At 38.4% G+C, this 16,160-nt stretch overlaps 1 protein-coding gene across 5 annotated transcripts in view; it reads left to right on the top strand.

Annotated features, from left to right (window-relative positions):
* The window catches only part of REC114 (REC114 meiotic recombination protein), a 173,398-nt gene that overhangs the window by 144,605 nt on the left and 12,633 nt on the right, over window positions 1-16,160 (top strand). For 4 of the 5 annotated variants that reach the window (XM_042941463.1, XM_042941462.1, XM_042941458.1 and 1 more), the window contains one exon: window positions 11,966-12,049. The exons of the other annotated variant lie outside the window; for it this stretch is intronic. In XM_042941463.1, coding sequence (XP_042797397.1) covers window positions 11,966-12,049 — 84 coding nt within the window. The remainder of the gene's footprint in view (window positions 1-11,965; window positions 12,050-16,160) is intronic. 5 annotated transcript variants of the gene reach the window in all.

Raw genomic sequence — 16,160 nt, 5'->3', positions numbered from 1 at the left:
AGGAGAAGAGAGAAAATGGAGCAGAAAATTTATTTGAAGAAAATTTCTCAAGTCTGGGGAAGGAAACCGATATCCAGATCCAGGAGAAACAGAGATCCCCTAACAAAATCAACCCAAAGAGGTCCACAACAAGACACATAGTAATTAAAATGGCAAAAAGTAATGATAAAGAGAGAATTTTAAAAGCAGCAAAAGATAACAGTTACATACAAGGGAAGCCCCATAAGACTATCAGCTGATTTTTCAACAGAAACTTTGCAGGCCAGAAGGAAGTGGCATGATCTATTCAAAGTACTGAAAGAAAGAAAGAAAGAAAAAAATCCTGCAACGAAGAATCTATCCAGCAAGCCTATCTTTTAGACTAGGAGAGATCAAGAGTTTCCCAAACAAAATTGAAGGAATTCATCACCACTAAACCAGTCTTACAAGATATGTTAAAAGGGATTCTTTGAGTGGAAAGGAAAGACCATAATTATGAGTCAGAAAGGTAGGAAGCACAAAACGAGTAAAATTAAATATGTCAATAAAAATTAGGGGATTCACAAAATAAAAGGACATGAAGTATGACACCATATACCTAAAATGTGGAGGCAGTAGGAAGAGGAGTAAAAATTTAAGACTTTTAGAGTGGGTTCAAACTTAAGCAACCATCAACTTAATATAGACTCCTGTTTGCATAAGATGTAAACCTAATGATAAACACAAATCGAAAACCAATAGCAGGCAAAAATTAGAAAGGAATCTACATATATCACTAAAGAAAGGCAGCAAAAATGAAAGAGGAGAACAAGAGAAGAAAGGAGTAGAGAAAAATTACAAAACAACTACAGAACAAATAACAAAATGGCAGTAAGTATGTACGTATCAATAATTACTTTGATTTAATTTTTTAATGTTTATTTTTGAGAGAGAGTGTGAGTAAAGGAGGGGCAGAGAGAGATGGAGATAGAATCTGAAGCAGGCTCCAGGCTGTCAGCAAAGAACCCGATGTGGGGCCTCAAACTCACTAGCCATGAGTTCATAACCTGAGCCTAAGTCGGACATTTAACCAACTGAGCCACCCAGGTACCCCTATCAATAATTACTTTGAGTTTAAATGGACTAAATGCTCCAATCAAAAGATACAGTGTAACGGAATAGATAAAAAAGGAAGATCCATCTATATGCTACCTACAACAGACTCATTTGAGACCTAAAATACACTTGCAGACTGAAAGTGAAGTGATAGAAAGGCATTTATCATGCAAATGTAAGTGAAGAGAAACCAGGGTAGCAGTACTTATATCAGACAAAATAGACTTTAAAATAAGGACTGTAATAAGAGACAAGGACACTGCATAATCATAAAGGGAACAATTCAACATGATATGGTAATTGTAAACAATTATGCACCCAACATGGGAAAAAGCCACATACATAAACATAAAGGAAGCAATCAATAGTAATACAGTAATAGTAAGGGACACTAACACCCACATCAATGGACAGATCATCCAAACAGAAAATCAACAAGGGAATGGTGGTTTTGAATGACACATTGGACCAGATAGTTCTAAGATATATTTAGAACATTCTGTCCTAAAACAGTGGAATACACATTTTTTTCAAGTGCACGTGGAGAATTCTCCAGAATAAATTACCTATTAGGCCACAAAACAAGACTCAACAAACTCAAAAAGATTGAAGTCCTATTATGCATCTTTTCTAACCACAACACTATGAAACTAGAAATAAACCACAAGAAAAAAATATGGAAAGAACATAAATACAGTGGGGTTAAGTAACATGCTATAAAATAATAAATGGGTCAACCAAGAAATCAAAGAGGAAATCAAAAAGTACATGGAGACAAGTGAAAATTAAAACACAATGGTCCAGGGGTGCCTGGGTGGCTCAGTCGGTTAAGCATCCGACTTCGACTCAGGTCACAATCTCGCGGTCCGTGAGTTTGAGCCCCGCATCGGGCTCTGGGCTGATGGCTCAGAGCCTGGAGCCTGCTTCCGATTCTGTGTCTCCCTCTCTCTCTGCCCCTCCCCCGTTCATGCTCTGTCTCTCTCTGTCTCAAAAATAATAAAATAAACATTATAAAAATTTTTTAAAAACACAATGGTCCAAAATCTTTGGGATGCAGTAAAAGTGGTTCTAAGAGGGAAGTTTATAGCAATATAGGCTTACCTCAAAAAGCAAGAAAAATCTTTAATAACCTAACCTTACACCTAAAGAAGCTAGAAAAAACAGAACCCAAAACCAGTAGAAGGAAGGAAATAAAAAAAGAGTAGACAAAAAAACAGTAGGAACAGTAGACCAGGAGCTGATTCTTTGAAAAAGCAACAAAATTGATAAACCTTTAGCCAGTCATTAAAAAGAAAAAGAGGACTCAGTATCAGAAAGGAATGAGAAGAAATAACAACTAACACCACAGAAATACAAAGGATTATGAGAATATTATGAGAAATTATATGTCAACAGATTGGACAGCCTAGAAGAAATGGATAAATACCTAGAAACATATAACCTTCCAAAATTGAATCAGGAAGGAATAGAAAATTTGAACACACCAATTACCAGCAATGAAATTGAATCAGTAACCAAAAACTCCCAACAGACCAAAGTCCAAGACCAGATGGCTTCACAGGTGAATTCTACCAAACATTTAAAGAGGAGATAATACCTATTCTTCTCAAACTATATAAGAGAAAGGCCATTCTGTGAGGCCAGCATTACCCTGATACCAAAACCAGATAAAGACACTGCTGAAAATGAAGTACAGGCCAATATCTCTGATGAACATGGATGCAAAAATCCTCAACAAAATATTAGGAAACTGAACCCAACAGTACATTAAAAAAAAATTATTTGCCGCAGTCAAGTGGGATTTATTCCCAGGATGCAAGAGTGGTTCAGTATTCACAAATCAACATGATACATCATATTAATAAGAGGATAAAAGCCATATGATCGTTTCAGCAGATTCAGAAAAAGCATTTGACAAAGTACAACATCCATTCATGATAAAAGCTCTCAACAAAGTAGGTTTAGAGGGAACATACCTCCACATAATAAAGGCCATCTATGAAAAACCCACAATTAACATCATACTCAATGGTGAAAAACTGAGAGCTTTTCCCCTAAGGTTAGGAACAAGAAGACAAGGATGCCCACTGTCAATATTTTTATTCAACATAGTACTGGAAGTCCTAACCACAGCAGTCAGACAAGAAAAAGCAATAAAAAGCATCCACATTGGTAAGGATGAAGTAAATTTATCACTATTTGCAGATGACATGACACTAGATAGATAGATAGATAGATAGATAGATAGATAGATAGATAGATAACCCTAAAGACTCCTCCAAAAAACCTACTAGAACTGATAAATGAACTCAGTAAGGATGCAGGATACAAAATTAATATACATAAATCCATTGTATTTCTAGACACTAATAATGAAACAGCAGAAAGAGAAACTAAGAAAACAATCTCATTTATAATTGCACCAAAAATAATAAACTACCCAGGAATAAACTTTAACCAAGGAGGTGAAAGACTTGTACTCTGAAAACTATAAAACATTGATGAAAGATACTGAAGATGACACAGACAAATGGGAAGACATTCCATGCTCATGGATTCGGAGAACAAATACTGTTAAAATGTCAAAGCAATCTACAGATTTAATGCAATCTCTATCAAAATACCAACAGCATTTTTCACGTAACTAGGAAGTAATCCTAATTTGTATGGAACCACAAAAGGCCTTGAATAACCAAAGCAATCTTGAACAAGGACAAAGCTGGAGGTATCACAATCCCAGATTTCATGGTACAGTACAAAGCTATAGTAATCAAAATAGTATAGTACTGGCACAAAAATAGACACATAGATCATTGGAACAGAATAGAAAGCCCAAAAATAAACCCACGCTTTTATGGTCAGTTAATCTAGGACAAAGGAGGCAAGAATATGCATTGGGAAAAAAATCAGCTTCAATAAATTGTGCTGGGAAAACTAGACAGCTACATGCAAAAGAGTGTAACTGGACCACTTTCTTATACCATACAGAAAAATAAACTCAAAATGGATTAAAGACCTAAATGAGAGACCTGAAACCATAAAAATCCTAGAAGAGAAAAAAGGCAATAATTTATCTGACATTGGCCATAACAACATTTTTCTGCCTGTGCCTCCTTTGGCCAGAGAAACAGAAGCAAAATGAAACTATTGGGACTACATCAAAACAAAAAGCTTCTGCACAGCAAAGAAAACAGTCAACAAAACTAAAAGGCAACCTATGGAATAGGAGAAGATATTTGCAAAGACATATCTGATAAGAGGTTAGAATCCAAAATGTATAAGGAACGTGTACAGCTCAACACCAACCCCCCCCCCCCAAATAATCCAATTTAAAATGGGTAGAAGGCAGGAAGAGACATTTTTCCAAAGAAGACACAGATGGCCAACAGACACATGAAAAGATGCTCAGCATTACTCATCATTAGGGAAATGCAAATCAAAACTACAGTGAAGTATCACCACACACCTATCAGAATAGCTAAAATCAAAAACAAAAGAAAACCAAAAAAGGATATGGACAAAAAGGAACCCTGGTTCAGTGTTGGTGGGAATGCAGACTGGTGCAGCCACTGTGAAAAACAGTATGGAGATTTCTCAAAAAATTAAAAATTAATATAAGACCCAGTAATTCCTCTACTGGGTATTTACCCAAAGAATATGAAAACAGTAATTTGAAGGGATATGTGCACCCCTATGTTTATTGTGGCTTTACAATAGCCAAGTTATGGAAGCAGCCCAAGTGTCCATCAATAAGTGAGTGGATAAAGAAGTGGTATATATATACACAATGGTGTATTTCTCAGCCACATAAAAGAATGAGATCTTCCTATTTGCAACAACATGGATGGACCTGCAGAGTATTATGCTAAGTGAAATAAGACAAAGACAAAAACCAAATGATTTCACTCATGTGAAATTTAAGAAACAAACTAATGAACAAAGAAAGAAAAGACAAAAACACAGACTGTTAAATACGGAGAACAAGCAGATGGCTGCCAACGGGGAGGTGGGGGGATGCAAATAGTTGAAGAGGATTAAGAGTACACTCATCTTGATAGTGGCTGAGTAATGTACAGAATTGTTGAATCATATTGTATACCTGAAACCAATGTAACATGGTATGTTAATTATACTTGAATTAAAAATTATTTTTTAATGTTTGTTTATTTTTGAGAGAGAGAGAGCGCGAGTGGGGCGAGGGGCAGAGAGAGAGGGAGACACAGACTCTGAAGCAGGCTCCAGGCTCTGAGTTGTCAGCAGGATCGAACTCATGGACTGGGAGATCATGACCTGAGCTGAAGTCAGATGCTTAACCAACTGAGCCTCCCAGGTGCCCCAAATTAAAAAATAATTTAAAATTGTAATCCTCAAACTAGATGTTTTTATCTTTTCCCTTTTATTAGCTTAATAAGTAATTGGTTATGATTATTGAAAAATTAATTTTTATTTAAAAAAATTTTTTTAATGTTTTTATTTATTTTTGAGACAGAGAGAGGAAGAGCATGAGCAAGGGAGGGGCAGAGAGAGAGGGAGACACAGAATCCGAAGCAGGCCCCAGGCTCTGAGCTGTCAGCACAGAGCCTGACGCGGGGCTCGAACTCACAGACCGTGAGATCATGACCTGAGCCAAAGTCAGATGCTTAACCGATTAAGCCACCCAGGTGTCCTGAAAAATTAATTTAAAAAAAAAAATTTTTTTTTAACGTTTATTTTTGAGACAGAGACAGAGCATGAACGGGGGAGGGGCAGAGAGAGAGGGAGACACAGAATCGGAAGCAGGCTCCAGGCTCTGAGCCATCGGCCCAGAGCCCAACGTGGGGCTCGAACTCACGGACCATGAGATCGTGACCTGAGCTGAAGTCGGACGCTTAACCGACTAAGACACCCAGGCGCCCCCCGAAAAATTAATTTTTAAAGATCCCAGTCCTTTTTCTTGCTTTCTTCTCTGTGCACATTGTCATCTTCATATTTTGTAGCGGCTCTTGTATCATGGATATTTTTTTCCTATCTTCAATGTAACTTGAACCTCACAGACCTTGAGCTCCAGGCAAAGTGAGTCAGAAACACAACTCTGAAATTTAAGGTAGGATCTAGTTTTTAAATACATCACCTGGCACCTAAACACCTCACATTCATCAAGAAGCCCTTTGGGTGTTCTGGGGTTGAGGACTAGGTAGGTTGTCTAATGGTTAGTCATCGAGTTATTTTTGTAACCATATTCTCCTCTGCTGTTTTCCTCTGAATCAGAGTATTTGTAGCAGGTGTGAGCATTTTTTAATTGTTACTTCCATAAAAGTAAACTGCTGTTCCTTCACAGCACTTATGATCATATCTGGCATGGTTTGAAAGCTAATTTACTTAGCTAAATGTGACGACCCCCATGATGCCCTCATGGCTTGCCTGCTCAGACCTGAGAGGAGTCTGAACCACTAACGAAACTAGTTCAGTAATAGAATCGACAGCAAGGGAAACAGTTTAGTCAGGGTGAAGGTGTAGGTTCCCACCCTCTCTCCGCCCCCAACCCCGCCATCATTCTTGGATATCACATTGTCTACCTCTGACCTCTCCATTAATTAGTTCCTTTTTCCTTTCTTTTGATTGGCTTCCTTTCTGGTAACTGTTAATTATTTATGGTAATGGAGGCCAAGGAGAAGGTGGATAACTAAAATCTAGAAATGAACTTTGTAATTTATAATACTTGAAAATCAAAGTTTGCGGTTCTGTTTATATATACAAAAGTGTGGTATGGTGCCCCTTGGAATCATGTGGCTTTGTGCCACTGCAGAGAGACTGTGCTGGAGCTGGACAGCAGGAGGGAATAGGCTACAGGATGATCAGAGGACTGGCGGGGGTGAGGGGGCCAGAGATTGGCACTCCTTTTTTAATTCAATAGACACGCAAGATAAAAAGATGAATGAAACAATTCTTGGTCTCATGGAGTTTGCAATAAAGTGGGATCTAGAAGGAGAGTGAGGTAGAGTGACATATACACAGACCTAGTAGCATCTAGTCCCACCTGCTGAATTCAGTGCAGACTTCATAGCCCTTATTTTCACTCCATCCCTGTGCATCACCTGACACTGTCGATCATTCTCTATTTGAAAGTCTTATTCCCTTTAGCTTCTGCATGCCTCTATCTTCGACATGACTTCTTAGTTTTGGCTCTATTCTTTCGCCGGTGGTAAATTTTGCATTTCCTAGAGTACTCCTCTCTTTTTCCCCCTCTTACCCTATGCTATTAATTCCTAACCATTTTCCACCACCCAGCACTTCAAAGGGATATGGCAGACTCTCATCAGGTAGCAGTGGCTTCTTATGGCAGTGGTTTTTGACCAGGTGATGGAACAGTATCCTGAGCACCAGGAGGAGCAGCTCCCTGGGTGATTCTGATGCATTCTCCCCTGCCCTTAGGCAGCTTCTGTGTCTTTTTAACCTATAGCACAGTAGTCCGCCGTAGTAGAGCTCAGTGATGGTGAGTCTTTAGTAGCAGCTGGTACAGTGTGCTGTAGGTGCACAGAGCAGGTTTACTTAACTATCCGAGAAAGTCAGGAGAGGCTGCATACAGGAGCTATCAGTTGAGCTAAACTGAATTTATCAGATGGATAAGCCTTAAAGGAGATTCAAAGAGGTGGATTTTCAGAGACAGGGAGATGCATTATTAAAATCTAGGAATATATGAATGGCAAGTGGTTAGGTACACAGGCTTCTTTATTAAAGCCCAAAACATTAGGATGAAAAAGCACTTTTTGAATCTTCAACAAGATTGGTATGAGTCAAATAAAAGTAAGATGTTCTGCATCATTGGACAGGTAATAAATGTATGGGCTTCATTGTTCCCAAGAAATACTGGCATGAAATATTCTGTTAATTTTAAGAAAGAGCTTCATTCTTTCATTCACTGAAAACTCACTGAAGCATCTTCCAGTGTCAAACACTATTATGGGTGGTATATATCCAGTAGTGAGCAAAAAACAAATATAGCCCCTGCCTGCATGGGGCTTACAATGAGGGAAAAAATAGACATAAAGCAAATAATCACTACAGACACACCAACTGTGATCAGTGCTGTGTGTGCTATGAGAAAGTCTAACAGCGTGACCCAAGTGAGGTTAGGGATGAAATGAATAATGATTGGAGGTTAATTAGAAAAAACATCAGGGGGAGAGGCAGAGAGAAGACATATACAAAGTTCTAAGGCAAATGGTTTGGACAGGTTTTATGACGGGCTCTAACATGGCTCGAATGAGAGACACTGTCAGGGAGGAGACACCACTTTTCCCCACATGGCCACTGCACAGAGTCCTAAGTGGAGCGGCCACTGGGGTGGATCCAGTAGCATTTGCTAAACATTGTGCTAGTTGCTGGGATCTCAAGGGGGTAATGAGACACATTCTAGAACCTGCCTTGCCTGCTCAGAGATTCCTCCTCAGTTTATGAAATGTAACCACTTATGAGGTAAGTACAAGATCCTTTGAGAGCACAGAATTCTGAGGTCAGCCCACTTAGTCTCGGGGAATTGTGGAGATAAAGCTGCGTTTTCAAAAATCAATGAAAAAGGAAGCCATTTCAGAAGTGAGCTGTACAACAAAATCCAGGTGTGAGGAGCATGGTGCATTTGCAGAACTTCAGGGAGCTTTGTATGGGCTCCGGTACAGCGTTTAGATGAGAATTAAAGGAAATAATCACACATGAAAGGCAGAAGCCAAATGTTAGAAATTTACATGCACTGAGGAATTTGAACTCTATCTGGCAGGTGCTTCTTGCAGGCAGTGAGGGAGGGGATGATGAGGCGGTGGCATCGAAAGGGAATGACTTCATCTGATGCTTGTTTTACAAAGTACTGTTCTGGCAGTAGCACAGATAGATGGAGAAACTAGGCCTGGACCTAATTTCTAGGGGACCAGGGGATCTGGGGACCAGATCCAAAGATCGTGTGGCAATTCTGGGGACAACTGGTGGTGGCCTGCTGCAGCAGTGGCAGTGTACGTGGGGAGAATGGTGGGTGAGGAAGCTGTTTGGGGGTAGGATCTCGGAGACTTGAGGACTTCTTGGTGTTGAGGGAGGAGTGAGGAAAGGAGTCGTCAAGCATGATGCCCAGTGATCGTTTGGGTGACAGGCAGGTGTGCATGATGCCATTTACTAAGGCAACACCGTGTAGGAATGGCAATGTGTGCAGAGGACAACTGTCGAGATCCAGCTGGACAAGCTTACATGGAGAGATCTGTGGAGCAGGCCAGTGAAGATGTCCCTTAGAGCCCAAACTGCACTAGAGACAGGAACAGGTGAGATCAGGGCAGGGCCAAGAGCGGTTCATTTCTTTCTTCTTTTTTTTTTTTTTTAATCAGCTTTTTATTCTAGAATAGTTTGGGATTTACAGAAAAGTTATAAAAATCGTACAGAGTTCCCATGGATTTATCATTTCTTTAGGTCTTCTACCTCTTCCTTGAGTTTTTGCCATATTGGAATGGGTGTCCTTGTTTTCACAGATATTCCCACATAAATGCTTAACAGGCTTATGTAGTTCAAAACACAAAGCAATATAAAAAGACATAGGGTAGGGGCACCTGGGTGGCTCAGTCAGTTGAGCGCCCAACTTCGGCTTAAGGTCATGAACTCACAGTTTGTGAGTTTGAGCCCCATATCGGGCTCACTGCTGTCAGCCTGTCAGCGCAGAACCTGCTTCAGAGCCTCTGTCCCATTCTCTCTGCCCCTCCACCACTTGCACTTTCCCAAAATATAAATATTTTTTCAAAAAAAGACCTAGAGGAAAAAATCTTACTCCAACCCCTGCCCCCATCTGCACTGTTTACTCCCACTCTGTACAGATAGCTTTTTTTCTTAGTCTATACTAATCCTTCTAATTTCTTTTTAATGTAAATATAAGCAAATAATAAGAATATACTTTGTATGTTTCCTCCTTTTCTTATCAAAATGTACTATGTTGTGGACACCGTTCTGTCACTTGCTTTTTGCTGAACAATATACCTTAGAGATTAGTACGTATCGTAGAACTGCACTGTCTGAGAAGGCAGCAACAGACTGGCCATAAGTGGCTACTGAGCACCCGAAATGTGAAATGAAAACCAGAATTTAAATTTAAATTTAGATTTTAAAATGGAAGCAGTGTAAATTATTTTCCCATTAAACGTTATTTTGGTAGAATGACCTTTCACTTCAGCCATCAAAAAGGCAGCATCCAAATTAAGATGTGGTGTTAAGTGTAAAACACACTGGGTTTCACAGACTTAGTTTCATTTTTTTTTTACACTGCCGTAATGTTTTACAGTGTTTACATGTTGACATGTTTTGACATATTAAGTTAATTAAAATATTAAAGTTTTACCAACTTCTTATAAAATGTGGCTATTAGAAAATGTAAAATTACATATGTGGCTCAAATTATATTTCTACTGAACAGCACTGATATAGAGCATTATTTTTGTACAGTTGTATAGTACTCTGTTGTAGAGTACCATATTGAACCAGCCCACTATTGATGTATACTTGAATTGCTTCCAGTCTTTTACTGTTAGAAATGCAGAAATGCTTAACCTTGTCCATGCATCACTTCCCATGTGTGCAGATTGATCTGTGAAATGAATTCCCAGGATTGGAGTTGCTGGGTTAGAGAGTACTGTGTTGGTAATCCTGATATTGCCAAATCATGCTCCATAAGAGTTGTACCAGCTTGCACTTTCCACCAACAATGTGTGTGAGTGCCAGGGTCTTCGTATACTGCTGTTTTACACTACAGTATCTACATGTTTAGGATCTGATAGTGAACACATTTCTTTTTGCTAATTCTGAGTTTTAAGAAATCACAGATGGTTTGCCTTTTTTCACTAAAAAAATAAAAGCTACTAACTAATGATGAAACTCTTAGAATCAGCATGTTTTTTTTTTTCTTTTTCAAATGAAAATGCCAAGGAATTAACACACAGTTTTCCCCGGCTCTCCATTTCTCTGGAAGTTGTGGTTTCACCAGATACAGATTTAGGAAGAGAGACTCTATGAGGGTTCATTATTTATAAGGGACATTTTCTTTTGTTTTCTAAAAGTAGGAGTTTTCTCAGATTCTTCCAGCAGCCTTCCCTGGCTCTGGTGGATTAACACTACAAGGTAGACAGGCAGTGTAGGCAGGATTTGTATACTGCTAGATTTTCAGTTCCCTGGATTAGTATTAGTGGAGCCTAAACACATTCTAACTTGACAGGCTTCTTAACTGAGGAAATCCACTGACATAATTGGAGCTTATGAGTGACCATAATGGTTAAATAATCAATTGTTTACTGTTAATAAGCTGCAGAAAAAGCTCATCTTTCTACCATAAAGATCTAACTGCCATCTCTCTTTTGAGACTAGTGTGCCCTCTACTGCCCTCTTTGCCTTTTCTTCTTTCAGATTGAAATGAAGAACTAGACATTCAGCATCCAAAAACAAGTTGCTTCGATTTTTCCATTTGTAGGAATCGGAAAATGAGATTCTCATGAAGAGAACTCTGTGTAGTTAGACGTGTCAGATAAGTTAATAAATTCTTATAATGGAAATCCTTTACTTACAAGGATGTATCGAATTACCAACATATTGGCAAATCCTAGAAATGTATTTTATAGCAAATATGACTATGGACATTAACTATCTTTAATATTTTATTGATTTCCAGTATGAAAAGTTTAAGCAAAGCTGAGACTGTTACTGTTGATCAGGCAGGAAGAGCCTTAGGACTTACTGGAATGGTCATCCTTGGCAACGGGTGATGTTGAGTCATTTCTACTCTGCTTAATCTAAGAATCAGTCTACAACTTTCCAGTGGGAAGCAGCTGCACCATAGCTATTCTCCATGTCCCTTTTGGCTTCTTACAGCTAATTGTGCTTAATTATTTTGTTTCAGGAAGGGTTTTCACTCATTGGTAGCAAGAACTGGTTGAAGATTGTGAGACGCATGGATTGTCTTTTGTTTGGAACAACGATAAAGGCAAGATACTGTGTAGCCAACTATTTTTAAGCAAATGATCGTACCCTTGTCATCTTCTAACTTATGCATGGGGGTGGAGTGAGTGCGGGAACTTCTGTTTGCAGGGGAAATGGTACTGGGAAGAATATGTATGTTTAAGAAAGGTTTGTATTGGGAACATAACATGAAACAAGGTGTGTAGAGAGGCAGAAGCCTAGTTAGGAAGAGGGTGTTGCTGAAGAGCCAGGGCTTTGATCTGTCGATGCCTGTCTGACAGAGCCGTGCAACCATTCTCCAGTCCCCAGGCACAAACTGCGAGGATGTGGGGTACATCATTGTTTGTCTTACTATTTTCGAATGCTTTACTGTGTCTTGTCATTTTCCCTTTACACTATTCAAAAATTTCCCTTTTACTTGCTTCCTAGCTGCATTAAACATAAAGAATGATCTTCATCAGAGAAACATACAATACAGACTAATCACCTGGATTATTTTCTTTCAGAAATAACTGTAAAAAAAAAATCTGTTAACATTCACCCAGTAGATAATATTGAAATTTAGGTGAAAGCTCCTAATTTTTCATGGGCTCATAGACTGAGTTGGAAGAGCATCTAACAGAGCGCCTAATAGAAGGGTCTTAGCCTGGGGTTCACAGACCCTCCAAAGGGTCCTTAAAGAATTCAGGAGACCATGAACTGCGTATTCACTGACACCTAACTGAGATGTATCATTTCCTTCAGCTATGAATGTAGGCATCAGAGCCCAGTCGTATTAGACCTTTGCCCCAGTAGAAATCAGCTACTTTCATGCCGCATCACAGGTATCTTCGGTGTCAGGCTCATCACTGCCTCAGAATTATGGTGGTGATTAGTCCCTCTGCTAGAGCTTTTTAGTTATGTGTTAAGCATATGTATTGTTAATTCACAAATTAGTGTTTTAATATTGTAGTAAACTACTTCAGTATAATTGGTTTCCTTTATAATCCAATGTATTTTATGTGATTAAAAACATTGTTTTGACGGGGGGCGAGGGGGGTGCTGGGGTAGGGAGAGCTGGGTGGCTCAGTCGGTTGAGTGTCTGACTCTTGGTTTCGGCTCAGGTCTTGATCTCACACTTTGTGGGTTCAAGCCCTACACTGGGCTGCAATGACAGGCTCTGCTCTCTCAAAATAAATAAATAAACTTTATTAAAACACACACATACACATTGTTTTGGGAAGCAATTCACTGGCTTCACCAGATTGCCAAAGGGGTCTGGAGCACATACTCAAGAGCCCCTCTTTTCATTTATGTATGAGGGCACAGAATTCAACTTATGCCAACAGTCAAGGTTGTAACTGGCTGTCAGAGAACTGGGCCACCGACTTATCTTCTGACTCCCAGCCTGGGACTGTGTCATGCCAGAACAACATGAGTTTGAACTCGCAGGTTTGAACTTGTGGCTTTTTTTTTTTTCTGATAAATACCGTACGGCACTATAAATGTATTTTCCTTATGATTTTCTTAACAGTTTCTTTTCTCTAGCTTACTTCATTCTAAGAATACAATATATACACATGTAATGTATAAAATGTGTTAATTGACTGTTTATGTTATCAGTAAGCTTCCTGTTAATAGTAGGCTATTAGTAGCTAAGTTCTGGGGGAGTCACAAGTTCTACTCGGAATTTCAGCACTCCTCACTCCCACATTGCAAGAGTCAACTGTACATGTCTTTCTAAAAGTTACACCGTGCCATATGTCTGATATGTGAGTTCTAATTTTTTCCTGATATATACTATTACAATTTTTAACTATAAAGAGTAAAATAAAAACCAACCATAATTTGACCACTGAAAAATAATCATTAACATTTTAAAGTTGCTATGTGGCAGGTATATTATGTCAAGATAGCATTTAAATGCACATGACAGAAAAATCCAGACATAGTGGCCCCCAAAATTAGGGGTGTATTTTTTTTTCACTAAATAACAGAAATAGGGAGGTGGTAGCTTTGGCTCAGCAATTTCACAGTGCCAAGGTCAACATCTTAGCAATTCCTTGGCCTCTCCCTCACATTTGCAAAATGGTTGCTATAGCTCTATTGAATGTCTATTGAAGGAAAACCAGCTTCATCTGTCCCTTTCATAAGGAAAGCATAAACTTTCTATGAGGCTTCCACCTTGCACAACCCCTAGAATATGTCTACTTATGTCTCATGGACCAGACAATGTAATGTGGCCAATTCCAATCTGCTAATATTAGCAAAATGAGTGCTTGGCTTTTCCAGCCTCTTGTATGTATCAGCTCATGGCAATGAACCCTGTGTCTGCTGTATAGATAATTTATAAACTTGGGATTGTAGTATACAGAGTACTTTGTATCCTGCCCTCTTGTCATGTAACATTATGTCAGGAATATTATACCAAGTCATTTCTTAGTCTTTGAAAATGTGATTGTTTGTGGCTACCTAGCATTTTATTGTTTGGATGCAACATAATTCAGTTAACTAATCCCCACGTTTCCACTATTATAAAAATGTTTTGATTTTCATAAGGATTTATTTGCAGGGCTCTTGAGACAGAAGCCTAGAATATATATTTATCTTGTACATTTGCCCTCTCTGTAGGTTGTTTCTGTTTCTACAGAACTAGTGGTATGTAAGAATGCTCATTTATCCAAATTCTAATAGGGCGTATCATTTAAATTTTGGCGCAGTTCATGATCTCATGGTTCATGAGATCAAGCCCTGTGTCAGACTCCATGCTGACAGCGTGGAGCCTGCTTGGGATTCTCTCTCCTTCTCTCTCTGCTCTTCCCTACTCACTCTACACCCGCCCACCCACACACTCTCTCTCCCCAAAGTAAATAACTATTGGGGCGTCTGGGTGGCTCGGTTAAACGTCTGACTCTTGATTTTGGCTCAGGTCATGATTTCACAGTTCTTGAGTCCAAGCCCCACATCAGGCTCTGTGCTGACAGCATGGAGCCTGCTTGAGAGTCTCTGTCTCCCTCTCTCTCTGCCCCTCCCCTGCTCATGCACACTTCTGCTTTCTCTAAAATAAATAAATAAACATTAAAAATATTAAAAATAACTTTTTAAAAAGCTAGCTTCCAATCTGATTGGCAAAAATGAACATCTTCCTTTAATTTGCATTTCTTTGATAACAAATGAGAATGAACATTTTTTGTGTCTTTGTTAGCCATCTATATTTCTTCTTTGAATCACCTACTGGCTAGTTTTGACTTACTTTCCTCTTCAAAGTATTTAGACAGAATATGTATAGAGATTACATGTTATATACATGTATAGATTACATGCTATGTAGAAATATATGTTGACGTAATTTGTATAGTTATATGTATTTGTATATATGCCATATATGTAGTTTTTAGAAATATTGCTACATAGTTGTGCCAACTGTTACTGGAAATGATATTCTGTACCCCAAAGTTATTTCTAGCTGCTTATTATTAGATTTTTTCTGAATTGAAATTTAGCTTCCTTACTAAACTTTTATTAACTGATAATTTGTTAATTGTTTTAATTTCTAGGAAAGTGATTTTATAATCTACAATGACAATTATAGTTATTTCCAGTAGTTTATATTTATTACTTTTCTCACCTTACTGAATTATCTAGACCCTTCAGAACATTAATTTTATGGTTATAGCGTCATCTTTGACATCTTCCTGACCTGAATGGGAAGAAGTGTTTAGATGTTAAGAACATTTCTAGCTGTTGACTGGATGGATATTCTTTACCATTTAAGGGAAATATTCTTTCAGTTATAGTTTGTCTATCAATACTTTTCTCAGGATTACATATTAAATTTTATCAAAAGCTTTTTGACACCTTACCAAGATCATGTCTTTCTTTTTCCTTTCTATGATGTATTGACTTGATATATTAATATTGAACCAACAGATTCTTATTTTTGCCTTACCTGGAAAAGGATATCTTTGGTGTTCCTTGCCTTGGATAACTTTTAATTAACCAAGTATTATGTAACAAACACCAGTGTTTAAGTTGATAAATGGAAGAAGTATTTTGAAATAAAATTTTTATTCTGTTATCAGCAATTTAGTATAGCTTAAATTCTGTGGATAATAAAAGTTACTTCTTTTCCCTCTGGCTGAAGTAAGTAGATTATA

The sequence above is a fragment of the Panthera leo genome, chromosome B3 (assembly GCF_018350215.1).
Source record: "Panthera leo isolate Ple1 chromosome B3, P.leo_Ple1_pat1.1, whole genome shotgun sequence".
Taxonomy (NCBI): Eukaryota; Metazoa; Chordata; class Mammalia; order Carnivora; family Felidae; genus Panthera; species Panthera leo.
Note: the sequence above shows the minus strand (reverse complement) of the source record. Positions and strands in the feature narration are given on the sequence as shown.